The sequence below is a fragment of the Acinonyx jubatus genome, chromosome D4 (genome assembly GCF_027475565.1).
Source record: "Acinonyx jubatus isolate Ajub_Pintada_27869175 chromosome D4, VMU_Ajub_asm_v1.0, whole genome shotgun sequence".
NCBI classification, from domain to species: domain Eukaryota; kingdom Metazoa; phylum Chordata; class Mammalia; order Carnivora; family Felidae; genus Acinonyx; species Acinonyx jubatus.
Genome location: NC_069391.1, coordinates 20,501,677 through 20,518,599, shown reverse-complemented (window position 1 = coordinate 20,518,599; position 16,923 = coordinate 20,501,677). Strand labels below are relative to the sequence as shown.

Below are 16,923 nucleotides of genomic sequence, written 5' to 3'. Positions count from 1 at the left end.
AAAAATGAAAAATGTTAAAGTTTATCATTCAAAATTCACAAAACTGAATGTGTGTTAAACATGTTACATTAATTAAAATCCCAAATGACATTTTTGAGAGTTTATAGGATTTGTACGTCTGAAGTTATTTGAGCTTAAGTTTGTACTAAGACTTTTGGGGCATCGTGCATATTGGTGGCCCCTTGTATCCAAAGCCCACGACTGAGGCTGAGGCCAGCTGCCAGGAGCTCTTCTCCTGGAGGTGCCCGACGTTGGGGGGGGGGGGGTCTAGGGACAAGGGGGGCACACTGGAGCATGGGACATTTAACCCCTTTCTTGCCAGCAGCTTTGCCCAGCTGCCTCCTGGGGGAGTGGCCAGACTAAAAATGATTCCTGGCTAAAAATAGCCAGTCCAGCCACCCCGGTGGGCAGAGCCTCCCGTCCCTGCCTCCCAGCAATTTGCTGACTTGTTTTCTCCTCCTTCCCCTGGCGCTGCCATGGCAACGGGGAGGCCGGTCACAAATAACCGGGTCTGGCTCTCCGCCGGGCGGGCCCCAGAGGCCGCCCCTTGCAGACACATGCCCCTTTCACGGGCTCCCTCTCAGGGTTGGCCGGGAGGGATATTTTTTTTTCCTCTCCCCGTCCTGGGCCCTCCCATTTCCTGGCTCCTCCCGTCTGAGTCCCAGCCCGGCCTGCGCCCGGGAGCCCAGTCCTCCGGCCGAGATCGCGGCGAACGAGCGAGCGAGCGCTCGGCTGGCGGCAGCCGGCGGCACCGTCGCTGCCTGGCGCCCGGGACGCAGGCCTGGGGGCAGGAGCCTGGGGGGCGCTCCCCGCGGACCACCCCGGGCCCCAAGGTGGGGGGCCCCGCGGAGATGCTCCGAGGCATGTACCTCACGCGCAACGGGAACCTCCAGAGGCGGCACACGATGAAAGAGTAGGTGCCTCTCACCCCAGCGCACGCCCTTCCCGCCCTGCATTTGCGGGGGCTGAGTGTGCCAGGCTGACCGACCCCCTTCTCTGCTTCTGCCCCCAGAGCCAAGGACATGAAGAACAAGCTGGGCATCTTCCGGAGGAGGAACGAGTCCCCTGGGGCCCAACCTGGGGGCAAGGCGGACAAAATGGTGAAGTCATTCAAGTAGGTCTCCCCCGCCCCCCCCCGTGACCCCTCAGGCACTCGCTGGTCCCCGGGAAAGCAGGGCTGGTGGCCGGCTTAAATGCACAGGGATCTTTTTGGCTGGACCCAGCTCTGGGGTGGATGGAGGCTCTCTCAGAGAGCCTGGCACCTGGCAAGCAGCAGCCCTCACCCGGAGCAGCTGCTCTGGGAAGGACAGCCAGGCAGGGACAGAGGTGGGAGCTGGGAGTGGTGCCGGCCCACGGAAGCGGGGTGGGCCCCCTTCTGGGCTCCTCAGCTGGGCTGGCCACTGCCTGGCCTGAGGGCAGCCGACAGAGTGCCCCCAGCCCCAGCCACCCCACCTCCCCGAAACCTCCCGGTGCCTCACTGTGCCCCTTCCCTCCCCGGCTCAGGCCCACCTCGGAGGAAGCCCTCAAGTGGGGTGAGTCCTTGGAGAAGCTGCTGCTTCACAAATGTAAGTGGGGGCCGGCCGGCCTGCTCCCCTCCCCGTGTTACCTCCCTCCCTCTTCTCTTTGCTCCTCTCCCAGACCCAGAGACTGAGGCTGGTCCCAGAGAGGTCGCCTTTCCCTCTCTGCTGGGTCCCCCCAGGGGCCTCTGCTGTCGGGAGAGGCCCTTGGGCTGGCTTCGGCGCCGGCTTCTGCCAGCGCTGCCCTGGCCACGGGAGCTGGCATTGCCTGCCAGAGGCCACTGGGACCTGTGTGCTCAGACCCGGAGTCCCAGAGTTACAATAAAACATTTCCACGTACCCAGGGCTTACTCTGGGCCAAATGTGCCCCGCGTCTCGTGGGCAGGATCCCCTCTGATCCTCGCAGGGCTCCAGGAAATAGACTCGTGACCCCCACTCTACAGATGAGGGAGCTGAGGCACTAGACAGGGAAGACACCTGGCCAAGGCTCCCAGAGAGGCAGAGTGGCAGGGGTGGGTCCATGGCCCTGGGCCCCTGGCTCTTGGAAGCGGTTATCTTACTAAGCTCTGCACCCTAAAGGCCCCTGGAGGGGAAGCTGGGTGGCCAGAGGGCGGAAGTAGCTTGTTCTGCCTCTCACAAAGGGCCTGGGCTTCTCCTCACAGATGGGTTAGCAGTGTTCCAGGCCTTCCTTCGCACCGAGTTTAGTGAGGAGAACCTGGAATTCTGGCTGGCATGTGAGGACTTCAAGAAAGTCAAGTCACAGTCCAAGATGACAGCCAAGGCCAAGAAGATCTTTGCTGAGTACATTGCGATCCAGGCGTGCAAGGAGGTAAGGCCTCAGGCCGGGCCCTCGGGCCCCCCATCCTCATCCCCATCCCCAGTGGCCTCTCAGTGATCGTAGGTACCTGGCAGCCTCAAGGAGCTCAGGAAGGAGAAGAGGCCAGAGTGACCCTCGGGGACCATGTGTCCAGGGTGCAGAGGAAGCAGACAGGGGCCCTGGGAAGAACAGAAATGGTCACTGCCCAGGCACCGGTGTGGCAGGCACCTGCTAGGCCCTTTATGTGTGTGCTCTTTTATTTAACTTGACGACAACCTGTAAAATGGGTTTAATATTCTCTTCATTTTAAAAATGAGGAGACAGTCTCAGAGAACCTAGTCAGAGTAACCCACACCTATGGAGTGCTGACTGAGTGCTAGACGCTGCGTGCAGAGTCACAGTGGACGATCTATCGATTTAATCCGTATCTATTCAGCATGGATGACCTTGCTTAGTCTTCAATGCTCTTTGAGGGACAGACTGTTCTTCCTAGCCTGCAGACGAGTCAACGGGACTCAGAGCACTTAGATGACTCGCTCAGGGTCACACACCTAGGTGTGGCACTGCCGGGATTCGAACCAGGCAGTCGGACCTTAGAGGGGGTGTCCGCAGGCCTTATACACTACCAGCCCTACAATGAGCGACTGAGCCACGACTTGAATCGCTGACCTGAGGGCCTCGACTCTGAGCCTTAAGACATGGAGCAGAGGGGCTCGGAGGTGAGAGGCTGGGTAGGTCACGTTCCTGGCCCTCCACCCCCAGGATCACCCCCCTGCAGGTAGACCTGAGCGCACTGCCCTCCGCCTCCGCAGGTAAACCTGGACTCCTACACACGGGAGCACACCAAGGACAACCTCCAGAGCGTGACCCGGGGCTGCTTCGATCTGGCGCAGAAGCGGATCTTCGGGCTCATGGAAAAGGACTCGTATCCGCGCTTCCTCCGCTCCGACCTCTACCTGGACCTCATTAACCAGAAGAAGATGAGTCCCCCACTTTAGGGGCTGCCAGAGTAGAGCTCGGTGTTCACATCAGGCGGGCTGGGCCCCCTTCCCACCTGCCTCTCTCCCCCTGCGACGGAGGGGGCAAGCAAGCCCCCGGAGGCTGTGTCTCCGGACGGACAGACAGACATTCAGACGAGAGGCCTGGACCGAGAGAGGCCCAGGCCACTGGAGGAGAAGGAGGACCGGCCCCGTTGGGTCCTCACTGCCCCGGTACGAGGGGGCCCAAGGGCCCTGGCAGGTCAGGGGCCCTGGCTGAGCCAGATCCGGAGCTGCTGCTCTGTGCTGCAAAGACTCAGCATTGACCAAGTTCCTTAAAGAACTGGCTGATGGGGCAGGGGGCCTGGCTGTGGGCTCCAGCACTCTCCTTAGGGGCCACTGGGGCTGCAGCTCAGACCCTCACCTTGAGTTTTATTTATTTAAACAGTAGTCGGATGCTTGGCACGTTGTCCTGTAATAGGAAATTTTTGCCTCATCAGTGTTCCTAATTTACAAGTGCAATACTTTAACCAATGCCTTGTGAAAAGCCACCTTGCAGAGAGGGTGGACCCCACTTTCCAGTTTCGGGCACCAGTGGTGGCAGCTGGGTCTTCCGGACTGATGAGGCCTGGAGGGGTGGGTGCTGCCGTGTGACCTCGCACAGAAATCCAGCACCTGCTGCGTGAGGTGTCCCTCAGGGGCTCTGGGAAGGCGTGGCACCCTCAGACCACACAGCAGCCAAGTTCTGGAGCAAATAAAAGGCCTGTGTTATTTCTCGTTCTTGACCCTTTCTGGGTGTTCCCGGGTTTGGGCTTTCCCAGGGTCACTGGGGCTGGGAGGGTCAGAACGGCTTCTGTCTCTCCATCACCCGCCTCCCATCCCAGAGCCATATACACGATACACCGGTGATTGCCCCTCCCTGACAGGGTGCCTCCCTGGGCCGGACACTTGGCCGTGCTTGTCCTGTTTACCGTCTCATCTTCTCCACAAGCCTGGGAGGTGAGGGTTATGCCCATTTCACAGATGAGGAGACTGAAGCACAGGCAGGTGGGGTGACTTGTCCAAGGTCACACAGCTGGCAAGTGACAGACGGTTCTGCGTGGGCCCAGCTGGCTATAAAACCTGTGCTCTGGATTGCTGTCCTCTACTCGCCACAGAGTGGAGTCCTCGCCTGGCCACCAACTGGCGAAAGCCCTTCATTTTTCTGCCCCCGCCCCTTACCCTGAGATCCTAGTGGGACTTTCGGGTGGCACAGGGCTTGTTGGTGGAGGTGGATGAGGCCGGGCTTGGGCAGGCCCATGCATGCCTTTAGGACAGAAGACAGAGCTGGGCAGGTGACGAGGAACAGGGATTACAGAGAGTCCCTCTGTGTCCCTGGGGAAGGCTTCCCACTCTGTGCCTAATGGGAGATGCAAATTTAGGAAAGGCCCTGTCCAAAGCTGCACTTCACCGGAGGCCCTGGACCGCTTGCCTGGGGGAGGTAGAAGGGAGCCTGGAACCCAGGCCAAGCTGATGCCAAAGCCGCCCCCACATGCCACCTGCCAGGGTCTGGGGCGCAGGGGCCTGGACATGGCCTGGAGTGGGGACTGGCCCAGCTGGGCTGGCTTTGATGAAGCCGGACGGAATTGGTGCAGGAGGGGCTGGGCCCCATCTCCCTGGATCCGTTCCCTGCCCGGGGTCCTGGGTTCACATCTGCCCGCCGTAAGTTGGAGACACAGAGGACACAGGGCTGTGTGGTCATTCTCCTCCCTGCCTCCCCTCGCTGTTTTTCCCTGGAGGCCTAACCTGGGGCCAGGCATACAGTAGGTGCTCAGCACACGTTGTACAGCCTTCTTTTCCAGTACTGGAGTGTGAGCTCTTCCAGGAGTGGAGCTGGGTCTTCTTCAGGCACCAGGGCCTGGCATTGGACCTGGCCTGAGCCCTGTTTGGCCTCGTAATCAGTGAAGAGCTTTCCCACCATGGAGCCACCTCGAGGCTAAAATGGGACGGCGAGGGGCAGAGATGTGCCCCTAACTCAGAGCAAGGGCACCTCGCAGATGGCATCCGGGTCTGAGATTGGGGGTCTGACAGCTGGGAAAACAGGCCCAGAGGGGACCACAATACCGCTCCTGTTCCTCCCACGATGGCCAGCGGGCAGAGCTGGCAGCCGACGGAGCCCCGGACTTGAGTCTCAGCCTGGCTCGACTTCTCTCGTGCCCTCCACTTGGAGGAGACCCTGTGCCCCTGAAGAGCCTCACCTTCCCCTTTCTTCGGGTTCCAGGGGTTTAGCCTTGGGCCAAGCCCTCCACCTTCCCACCCCCAAGTTGCCATGGAAACCGAAGTCCCGGAGAGCAAAGTCAGGCAGATGGAATTCTCATTTCGGAAGGCCCCATTGCCTGGTTCCATTACTCACACTGGGTCCCTTGGCCCAGAGCGGCTTTGACTCTGCTGAGCAGCTGGATAGCCCACTGGAAAGGTGCCTGGATCCCCCTGCCCTGGGCCCTGACTGGGCTCCCTGGGGACCTTGGGCACAGCCCTCTCCACTGAGGCCTCAGTCCCCTCACGATATAGTGGGCTGTCCCCCACTTTTTTTTTTAACATGCGAGGAAGGATCAGGCCCCTTGCTTTCTGTCTGGCAGTCCCAGGCTGCTCAATGTGGGACATGAAGGCTGTGAGGTCATTATGTCCAGGTCTCTTCCCATTCTACAGATGGGAAGACTGAGGCAGAGGGAGGCGCAGTGCTGCATAGAGGCGAAAGGCCCAGGCCCTGGCTCCATTGCTTACTATTAGATGTAAATCTTGGAAAAAATCACGCAGCCTCTCTTCGCCTCAGTTTTCTCATCTCTAAACTGTGCGTATTGGCACCTTTCCCAGAGCTTCGGTGACTAAGGGAGGTCATGCCTGCAGCAAGTTTAGCCCACAAGCACGGGGATGTGTTCCTTCAACGCAAGCTGCTGTTAGTGACATCGTTATTCAGGGTCCCAGGGGGGTGGCAACGCTCATGCTAAAGTTGTCCAGGCCGGGACTCTACCCTGATCGGTGCGGACAGGGAGCCTTTAGCCTCAGGCCCCAGATCTCTGTCCTTCCAGGAACATTTAGCTAGAGGACAAAGCCAGCCGGTTCCAGGGAGTGTCAGAAACAGCCTGTCCTCACACCACTGCCCAGCCCGCCTGGCTGGGAGCACTTGGGGTCAGCCTGCAGATGGGGTTTGAAGGGTGGAAAGGGGAGAGGGCACGGTAGGGCAGTGGATCTCCACTGGATGCCGGTGGGACGACACTCAGCATTGGCCTGCCTATGGCCCGGTCCCTCCAGCTCTTGGCCTCTTGGCCTCTTGGCCTCGCTTGGGGCAGATGTGGCCTCCCCGGCTCTCCAGCTGGGAAGAGACCATCTGGTCTAAACGGCTGACTCATGCTTGAGTCCCTTCTTGGGTCTCTGCTTGCATCTCCCCTGTGACAGGGAGCTCATTATCTCCCAGAGCAGCTCAGGAGGGCCTGGGAGACCCTGGAGGTCCTAAAGTTCTTTCTCTGTGAAGCCAGGATCCTGGGGCTGGGTGGGGTAATGGGGGCAGGTCAGTCAGTAGTAGCCCCCGTGGGTCGTCCGCCCCGGGAGCCCCCTACTTGCTCCCCGATTCTCTGGCTTCATTTTTCTCTGCTCCCCACACCCTCACTAAACTCCTCTGCGCTCCCCACCCCCATGTCTCTGCCTTGGTCCTCTAGTTCCTCCTGTCCCCTCCCTAGGTCCCCTTCACTGATATCCTGCTCTAGAAAGTCTCCGCAAGTCACCCCTCTGCTCCCCTCCTCTCCCTCAGTGCTCTCGTGCCCTCAGGCAACAGACCCTGGGCCTCAGACAAGTGCTCTCTGAGCTGTTCTTTGGCTTATAATCGGCACCATCTGTGAAACATCTGACTCTGCCTATCCTCTCCCTGGCAGGGCCCGACAGGAGGAAAGGGGGTGCCCTGGGACCCCTGCCGCCAGGGTGCCCGTTCCTTGGGTTGGAGGAAACGGTGGGTGGGGGGGAGGGGGTGGTGAGGAAGAGCTTCAGGGCTGGTCCGGGCCTGCTCAGCACGGATGAGAGTGAGGGTAGCTAGGGTTGGGGGAGAGAGCAATGCCAGTTGCAGATAAAAAGTAGTAGCTACTGGGGCGCCTGGGTGGCTCAGCTGGTTACGCCTCTGACTTTGGGTCAGGTCATGATCTCACTGTTCGTGAATTCGAACCTGGAGTCGGGCTCTGTGCCGACAGCTCGGAGCCTGGAGGCTGCTTCGGATTCTGTGTCTCCCTCTCTCTCTGCCCCTCCCCCGTTCACGTTCTGTCTCTCTCTTTCTCTCTCAAAAATAAATAAACACGAAAAAAATTTTAAAAAAAAAGTAGCTGCTGGCCACACAGGGGCACACACCAAGGGCATTCTATGCCTTATCTCCATCAGTCCTCACAGCAGGCCTGGAGGAGTTCAGAGTGTTGTTTTCCTTTCACAGATGAGAAAGTTAATGTTCAGGGAAAGTGGAAAGGTATGTTGTGGCTGAGCAGAGACTGGAACCCCAGTCCCTCATGGCGGGCAGCCTCGCCTCCGGCCGGTCAGAGAGAATTCGTGGACAGCACAGGTTCTCCTGGTCTTGAGGGTGGAGGTTTCCTAAGGAAGGACAGGAGCTTAAATGTGTGGGGATGTCTGGTACTGAGCTGAATCCCAGTCTCCCACTGGGGCTTCTGATAAATTGCCTTACCTCTCCGAGCCTCCATCATCTCATCTATAAAATGGGAATAGTAATCCCACCTAATGGGTCTCAGGGGGACTCAGTGAGATAAGGAATACGTGTAAACCCTCAGCACGGGGCCAGCCGCAGAGGGGGTGCCTCACGTAGGCAGATGGAGGGGGGCCTGGGGCTGCCACTGAACATCAAGAGGTGAGGTCAGGCTAAGGAAGCAGCTGTGCGGGAGGAAGCCGCCCCCCCCCCCCCCCCCCGCATCGGCTCGACTGGCAGTTTTTAAGACAAGGCCACCAGTGACTCAAAGACAAGGGCAGGGCCACAAAAGGGTGGGATTGGGCCCCAGGGTCAGTGGGCTCAGCAGAGTCCTGCTTGCCGTTTGAGGAGCAACCTGAGTAGCACCCATATAGGTGGGCAGCTGGCCTGTCCCAAACCCGTGTGTGACCTTGTATGAGGCCCCTCCTCTCTCCTGGTGGTTTCTTCTGGGAAACGAGGAGAACCAAGCTTTCCTCCTGCCTGAGGACCTTCTGAAGGGGCAGATGGCGCTTTGTGTGATGCGAGGGGCTAGAATCCAGGCCAGGTGTGTCTGCGTATGGTGGGGGGTGTGGGGAGGGTTGTCAGGACTACATACAGAGTCTAGCCACTTCCGCCCTAGAGGGGGAACTAGAAGGACTGACTGGGATGGAGCGGCTATTTGCCACCTGCCCTGGAGTCCCTACGGGTTCATGCCGCTCTGGTCGCGGCCGCCCATGACCTCTAGCCGGGCTGAGTGGAGGAAGCCTGTGCCGGCCATTCGCACGTTCGTTCCCTTGAGGTAAAGTCCTCACCTACCCCACCTCTGTCTCACACACGCACCCCAAGCCCAGGCCAGAGCAGCCCCGTCCAGGGGCCGAGCTCAGTTTGCAAAGGCAAAGCTCACAGTCCCCGGAATTGCGGGAAGGAAACCAGCAACCCAGGGTCTACTTCTGCGGCCAGTTTATGGTAAGTCCCTTCCTTCACTGGGCCGCGACCTTCCCCATCTGAAAAATGGGCGGGGGACGTTCCAAGTTCCCTCAAGGAGCCATCTGCCTCTGACACCTTAGGTCGTGTTGGCCTCTCCCTCTGAGGTGCTCTTGCAGCAAAGAACTGGCCCTATCCCCGGAATCTGTCCCATCGCAAGGCAGCAGAGGATGGTGATGAGGAACATGGGCTTCAGAGGCCAACAGACCTGGGCTCGAAGAATGCTTTCAGTTAGACGAACCAAAAATTGCGTAATTACATCATTTGGGTAACGGATATGTAAGGGAGTTATTGTAAAACAGGTCATAGCACGAAAAGTGGTTTGTTTGCAATATTAAATATTTCGTGAAATTATCTATCATGTCAAAAACAATTTCTGACAGTTTTAATTTCAATCTTATTTATTTATAAATCACATTAACAATCATCATGGTTTTATTTAGTTTAAACATTAAAATGTAAAACCTATTTGGAAAACAAACAGAACCGGAGAATTCTGTGCTTTGCGTAAGGCACAAGATTTCAGCTTCTTCATCTGTCAGATGGGACTGCTATGCACTCGATTGGGATTGTGTGAAGGTTAATGAAATCAGTATATGTAAAGCACATAGTGGGTATACAGATACAGTTCTCTCTTCTCTCCGAGTCCAGGCTCAGATGCTCACTTACGGTGGGACTGTGGGCAAGTCACTTAACCTTTCTGAGCCACTGTGTCCTCATCTATAAAGAGGGGATACTAATAGTTCCCACTAATGGGGTTCTTGTGAAGAATGAAAGCAGGCTGTGAGCTGTATGCATGCAGCCGTTCCAGCCTGTGTTCAGGTCCTCGAAGGCGCCACCCTCCCATCCTGGGCTCAGATCTGCTCTGTGCAGAAGGCTCAGCGTCTACCCAGGGGCTCACTGAAATGAAAGTGGTTTGGGTTTTCTTTTCTTTTTTTATTTTTTTTTAATGTGTATTTATTTTTGAGAGAGAGAGAGAGACAGAGACAGAATCCAGAGCAGGCTCCAGGTTCTGAGCTGTCAGCACAGAGCCAGACGCGGGGCTTGAACCCACGAACGTGAGATCATGACCTGAGCCGAAGTCGGACGCTCAACCGCCTGAGCCACCCAGGCGCCTTGGGTTTTCTTTTCAATGTTTAACTTTGAAATAATTATATATCCCCAGGAAACTGCCGAGAAACGTCCCATGTACCCTTCACCCAGTTTCCCCCAGTAGCTACCTCTTACATAGTTATGGTACAATCTGGAAACCAGAATCTGACATCGGTACAACGTGTGTGTGTGTATAGTTCTATGTTATTTTGTCACATGTGTAGATTATGGAACCACTGTGGAAGTGGCAACACAGAACTATGTCCCCACAAAGATATCCCTGGATACTCTTTTATAGTCACACCCATCCCCCACCTTCCATCCCTAACCCTTGGCAACCACTAATCTGCTCGCCATCTCTATAATTTTGTCGTTTTGAGAATGTCATATAAATGGAATCGTGCACTATGTGACCTTTTGAGATGGTCTTTCTTCACTCATCATAATGGCCTTGAGATCCATCCAAGTGGCTGCGTGTGCCAATAGTTCGATCCTGTTTATTGCTGAGTGGTGTTCTGTGGTGTGGATGTACCACAGCCGGTTTACCCATTCACTTATTGGCGGACATTTTGGTTGTTTCCAGTTTCCATATAAAGCTACTACCAGCAGTCATGTCGAGGGTTTTGGACACAAGTTTTCATTTCTCTGGGGTAAATGTCCAGAAGTGCAATTGCTGGGTCACGCAGTAAGTATAGGTTTGTAAGAAATTGCCACACAGTCTTCCCGAGTAGCTGTACCGTGAGAGATCCAGTGTCTCAGACTCTTTGCCAGCATTTAAATGTTGCCTCAGTGTTTTTTTATTGTAGCTGTTCCAATAGGTATATGGTGCCATCTCATCAGATTTTCATGTATGTTTCCCTGATGACTAGTGAACGTGAAGGTATCGGGCATCTTCTCCTGTATTTATTCTCTGTATTTCCTCTTTGGTGCACTGTCTCTTCACGCCTTTTGCTCATTTCCTAGTTAGTGTTTGCTTTTTTACTGTTTTGAGTTAGAGAGTGCTTTACATATTCTGTGGATGAATCCTTCGTCGTGTGTGATTTGCAAATAATTTCTCTCAGTCTGCAGCTTGCCTTTTCATGCTGCTAATGCACCTTTTGCTAAGCAATAGCTTTTTAATGTCGATCAAGTTATCACTTTTTTTTTTCTTTTAGATCCTGCTTTGGGTGTTATGTCTCAGAACTTTTCACCGATTGATCCCTGGGTCTGAAGATTTTCTCCTACATTTTCTTCTACATGTTTTATAGTTTTATACTTTATAGTCCCCGTCAATTCTTGCAGAAGACGTGAGGTTAGATTGAGGTGCTTGGTGTTTTGTTTTGTGGTGTTTTAGCATAAGGATGTCCATTTGCTTTAGCACCATTTGTTGAAAAGACTATCCTATTGAATTGTTTTTAAAAATTAAAAAAAAAGCTTTTTAAAAGCTTTATCGAGATGTAACCACAAATCCTATATCTACCTATTTAAAGTGTATAACTCAACGGTTTTTGGTATTTTCACAGAGTTGTACAACCATCACCACAATCAATTTTAGAACATTTTCGTCACCCCCTAGAAAATCTCTATGCCTATTAGCCGTCACTCCCATCTCTATAGCCCCACCTTCCTGGCTTTGAGCAACCACTAATCTACGTTCTGCCTCTACAATTTGCCTCTTCTGGACATTGCATGTAAATGAAATCATACGATATGCGGTCTTTTCTGTCTGGCTTCTTTCACTTTGCATAACGTTTTCGAGGTTCATCACGTTGTAGCATGGATCAGCTCTTCCTTTCTTTCTACTGCTTGGTCATATTCCGTTGTGTTGATCCCATGTACCGTGTAACAGATCACATTTTATTTATTTATCCATTCGTCAGTTGATGGGCACATGAGTTGTTTCTGCTCTTTGGCCATTATGAATAGTGTTGCTGTGAACATTCGTGTGCAAGTTTTTGTGTGGACGTATGTTCTCCGTCCTCTTGGGTCTAGACCTGGGCAGAGTCGTAAACTAATTGCTGAGTCACCAACTCTACGCTTCACCTTTTGAGGACCCGTGTTTCAAGCCGCACCCTTTTACCTTCCCACCAGCAGTGCGTGAGTGCTCCGACCTCTTCACAATTTTTCGGAATGCTTGTTACAGTGACTTTTTAAAATTTTTTTTTTTATTTTAGGCATCCGAGTGGGTGTAACGTGTTATCATGGAATTGCTTTTGCACTTTTGTCAGAAATCAGTTGGCTAGCCTTTGTCCGGGTCTAGTTTTCAATTCTCTGTTCAGTTCCGCTGATCTATGTTTCTGTCCCTCCACCAATGGCATACGGTCCTGATTACTGTAGCTATATAATAAGTCTTGAAATATGTAGAGTGATCTCCCCCGTTTTTTTTTTTTTTCTTTCCAAAACTGCTTTGCCTATTCTAGTTCCTTTGTGTTTCTATACACATTTTATGATAATCTTGCCTCATCTACCAGAAGTCTTCCTGGGATCTTGATAGTAATTGTGTTAAACCCGCATTTCAGTTTGTGGAGAACTGGCATCTTTCCTATGTTGAATATTGCAATTCCTGAGCCTCCTATGTCTCTCCATTTATTTAGATCTGCTTTGATTTCATTTGTCAGCACACAGTAGTTTTCAGCACACGAGTCCCATCTGGTGAGATTTAAACCTAAGTATTTTATTCTTTTTTTTAGTGATTGTAAATGATCTTGTAAGTTGCAGTTTCCGGGTGCCTGGGTGGCTCAGTCAACTGAGCGTCCGACTCTTGATTTCTACTCAGGTAACGATCTCATGGGTCGTGTGTTTGAGACCCACATTGGGCTTTTTGCTGACAGCATGAGGAGCCCGCTTGGGATTCTTTCCTCTCTCTCTGCTCTTCCCCTGCTCACGCTCATGCGTGCATTTTCTCTCTCTCTCTCCTCAAAATAAGCTTCAAAAAAATTTTTTTTAAGTAGCAGCACATTGGAATACAGTGGATTTTTGTATGTTGACCTTGTAGCTTGTGACCTTGCTGAATTCAATAGTTCTGGGAGGTCTTTGGTAGTTGCCTTGGGCTTTTCTGCATAAACAATCACGTCATCTGCAAATAGGGACAGTTTTATTTTTTCCTTTCTGATCTCTATGTCATTTATTTACCTTTCTTGTCTTATTGGGTTTCGGTCTTTCATCAGTAAGTGTGATATGAGCTGTCAGTATTTTGTAAATGCTATTTGCTAAGCTATTTTATTCATGTAGCATGTTTATAAATATTTATATTTACATATATTCACAGAGGAAATTTACTTATTTATATATGAATTGCTCTTTATCCCTAATCTGCTGAAAATTTTTTTCATGAGTGGGTATTGAGTTTTGTTAAAAATTTTTTTTGCATCGGGGTGCTTGGATGGCTCAGTTGGTTAAGTGTCTGACTCTTGATTTCTCCTCAGGTCATGATCTCATGGTTCATGTGCTTGAGCCCGCATCAAGCCTGATGATAGCTTGGAGCCTGCTTGGGATTCTCTTTCCCTCTCTCTCTGCTCCTCCCCTGCTCACACTTTGTCTCTCTTTCAAAATAAATAAACATTTAAAACAAAACAATTTTTTTGCATCTAACAAACACAAAAACTTTTTGTTTTTTGTTTTAATTTTTTAATGTTTATTTATTTTCGAGACAGAGACAGAGAGAGACAGAGCGCGAGCAGGGGAGGGTCAGAGAGAGAGGGAGACATAGAATCCAAAGCAGGCTCCAGGCTCTGAGCTGTCAGCATAGAGCCCGATGCGGGTTCAAACCCACGAGCTGTGAGAACATGACCTGAGCTGAAGTCAGATGCTTAACCGACTGAGCCATCCAGGCGCCCCACAAACACTTTTTTTGATTCAATTGGTATGATCATCTGACATTTCTTGTCTACCTGTGAATATGGGAGATTACACTGGCTGATTTCCAAGTACAGAGCCAGTTTTGCATCCCTGAGATAAACTCCATTTGGTAGTGGTGTATAATGTTTTAATATGTAGCTGAATTGTTTGCTAATATTTTGTTAAGGATTTGTGCTTTGCATCCATGAGAACGACTGGTCTGTTTTCCTTTTCTGTGCTGTCTCTGGTTTGGGGGTCAAGGTAATACTGGCTTCCCAAAATGAATTGGGGAGTGCTCCCTTCTCCTCTGTTTTCTAGGACAGCTTGTATAGAACTGGTGTTTTTCTTTCAGATTCAAGTGTATTTTAAGCCGCTGTTTGCAACTTGTCTGCTATTGTCCCATTGGCCAAAACAAGTCCCATGGCTGTGGCCCATGGAGAGAACAGGAGGGACGGTCTACCTCCAGCGGGCGGAGATGCAAACTCACAGGGCGGAGGGAGTGGGTACTGGGAAGGGAGAAGACCTGGGACCAGCGGGGCAATCACAGAGTCCTTGGGAGCTCACTTTCGGGTATATTTCACCCCACTAAGCTCTTTACTCCAGGCTGTAAGCACCCACCGGCCAGTGCATGCTGGGCCTTCCTGGAACCCGCGTCTGCCTGACTGGACCCTCCCAGCAGGGGCTTTTGGATGCTGTCTGTGCATATAGGTACACTGGATTTAAGCACAGTGTATAAATCAAATCCCCAGTGTAGAAATGATGAAAGACCTTCCTTACAGAATAATGTTTTATTTATTTTTGAGAGAGAGAGAGAGACATAGTGCAAGCTAGGGAGGGGCAGAGAGAGAGGGAGACACAGAATCCGAAGCAGGCTCCAGGCTCTGAGCTGTCAGCACAGAGCCCTGTGTGGGGCTGGAACTCACAAACCGTGAGATCACGACCTGAGCTGAAGTCAGACAATTAACTGACTGAGCCACCCAGGCACCCCAAGACCTTCCTTACAGAATAATCAGTGATCAAATGACAAGACTCTGTAAATGAGTTCCCCGAACAGGATTTAATCTACTCAGTGTGGTTTATTCCCATTTTTCCAATTGTTTCATTCGCCAGCCTTTCTGTCGGTGGCTACGGTGTTTGTGCCCATGGGGAGTTCAGAGAAGGATGAAATCTGGTCCCCAAAGATCTTTGAAGCCTCGTTGCCCCCACACCCATCTCTGCCTTATGCCTGCACCCCCCTCCCCCCCGACACACACTTGCACCCCGGGACCTTTGCACGTGTTGTTCTCACATCTTTCCTGCCACCTCCTTACCTGGCATCTGCTTCTCAACTGTCAAGACTCAGCTCAGAGTGTCCAGGGACACTTTGCTGAGGTCCCGACTCAGGAGGAGGACGTTTCTCTGAGCTGTCCCAGCAGCATGCTCAGGTGACTCAGCCCCGGGGGTGCCCCTTGTCTTTTTCTCTTCTGGACTGTGACACCCTCAAAGGCGGGAACCGAGTGGCTGTCTGGGTCCCCGGCACCCAGCCCAGGGTCCAGTGCAGCACAGGAGTTTGACAGCTGACAGTCGAAGGCCTGAGTGTCTGTAGGCTGACCGCGGTGATCACAGCCCACAGACAGAGACTCTGGGCTCCACCTGATGTGTCTCTGGGGAGCAGCCCTTCTCAGGCCTGGAGGGGTGCGCTAACGGCGGTTTTCCGTCCTCAGCCCTCAGCTCCTCCCTTAGGGCTGCAGACTACACCTTAGGGAGGAGAGGTCGGAGGCAGCCTGGAGGTGAGGGTGACCTCAGACCCTACCTCAGCGAGGCATGGCCTCGAAGGTCAGGAAAGCCTGGCATTCTGGACCCTGCTCAAGGGAGCCCGAGCTTCCCTCAGAGACTCGTTCCCAACCGGATTTCCCACAGCCTCTCCTCTTCCTGTTCGGCCTTCTTCCTCATCTCTCCGCTTCTGTTGTTCCCACCACCCGGAACCACCTTTCCCTGTTTCTCTTCGCTTTGCCCATCACGGCCTGTTCTTCCAGGCCTTTCCTCCCAAGCAGCCACAGGCTGAGGCTGAAAGTCTGCACCAAGGGTCGGCCCTCAGGGAATTCTAACCAGCCTCGAATTTTCCACTAAATATTTTGCGGGTGTGAGTCTGGACTCTCCCCTGAGGGTGACCTGGGAGCTGGCCAAGCTGGACTTGGCCCAGAGTAGTGGCCAGGAAGAGTGGGCAGCTCCTGCCCCCGGGAGTGAGATAAGCAGCTGGACCCCAACACTCCAGTGGGACTATTTTCAGCTGCTCGTTCCCGGCAGGCCGGGCCTGCTTTGGGCCTGGAGGGAGAACAATGGGCCATTGAACCTTATCCAGCCCTGCGCCCTGCGAGGCCCGTGGAGGGCAAGTGACAGTGTATGGGCTGGGGACTGGGGGCTGTGCTTGGAGGCCGGGGGAGGGCGGGGAACAGAAGCACAGAAGTGGCCCCCCCACCCCGCCACCCTCACCCCCATGCTGACCAACCGACAGGCAGGAAGAGATTCTATTGAGAACTCTTTGTCAGACTTCCTGTGAGGCCAGGTGCTGGGCCAGCTGAGCCCCTCCAGAAGGCCGTTCTCAGCAGCCGCCTCACGAACACTTCTTAAGCCAGACACGGTGTTAAGCGCCACACGGGCTGTCTCCCGTCTATCAGCCTCATTGTACAGATGTGGAAACTGAGGCCCAGCTCAGACACGTCAGTTACTTGCTCACGCAGCAAGCAAGAGGAGCAGTCGGGACTCAGACCCAGGTCCTCTCTCTCTCCTTCCAGTGGGCGGGACACTGCAGAGTTTTCCTACCCCGGCCTGTCCCTCTCAGGCCCTCGCTGGGACTTGTGGACTTTGGTCTCTCCTTCCTAATGGCTCTGACTTCATGAACCACCTGGGGCACATCGCTTGCTCTCTCTGGGCCTCAGTTTACTCATCTGTACAACGCAGGGGCGAGGAGTTGTTGAGGGTGGAACCAGAGGCCGATCAGAGGGGAGGGGTGATGCGTGGTCAGGCCTCCTTCCTTTCCAGCATTTG

The 16,923-nt window shown here is 53.4% G+C and overlaps 1 protein-coding gene across 9 annotated transcripts in view; it reads left to right on the top strand.

The window, feature by feature from the left end:
* The window catches only part of RGS3 (regulator of G protein signaling 3), a 139,898-nt gene extending 135,810 nt beyond the window's left edge, over nucleotides 1-4,088 (top strand). For 8 of the 9 annotated variants that reach the window (XM_027034879.2, XM_027034880.2, XM_027034881.2 and 5 more), the window contains 4 exons: nucleotides 1,013-1,114; nucleotides 1,504-1,565; nucleotides 2,180-2,346; nucleotides 3,147-4,088. In XM_027034879.2, coding sequence (XP_026890680.1) covers nucleotides 1,013-1,114; nucleotides 1,504-1,565; nucleotides 2,180-2,346; nucleotides 3,147-3,332 — 517 coding nt within the window. In that variant the 3' untranslated portion in view covers nucleotides 3,333-4,088. Of the gene's footprint in view, nucleotides 1-461; nucleotides 914-1,012; nucleotides 1,115-1,503; nucleotides 1,566-2,179; nucleotides 2,347-3,146 lie in introns of those variants that run through there. The other variant, XM_027034888.1, reaches the window with a different exon arrangement.
* The last annotated feature ends 12,835 nt before the right edge of the window (nucleotides 4,089-16,923 follow it).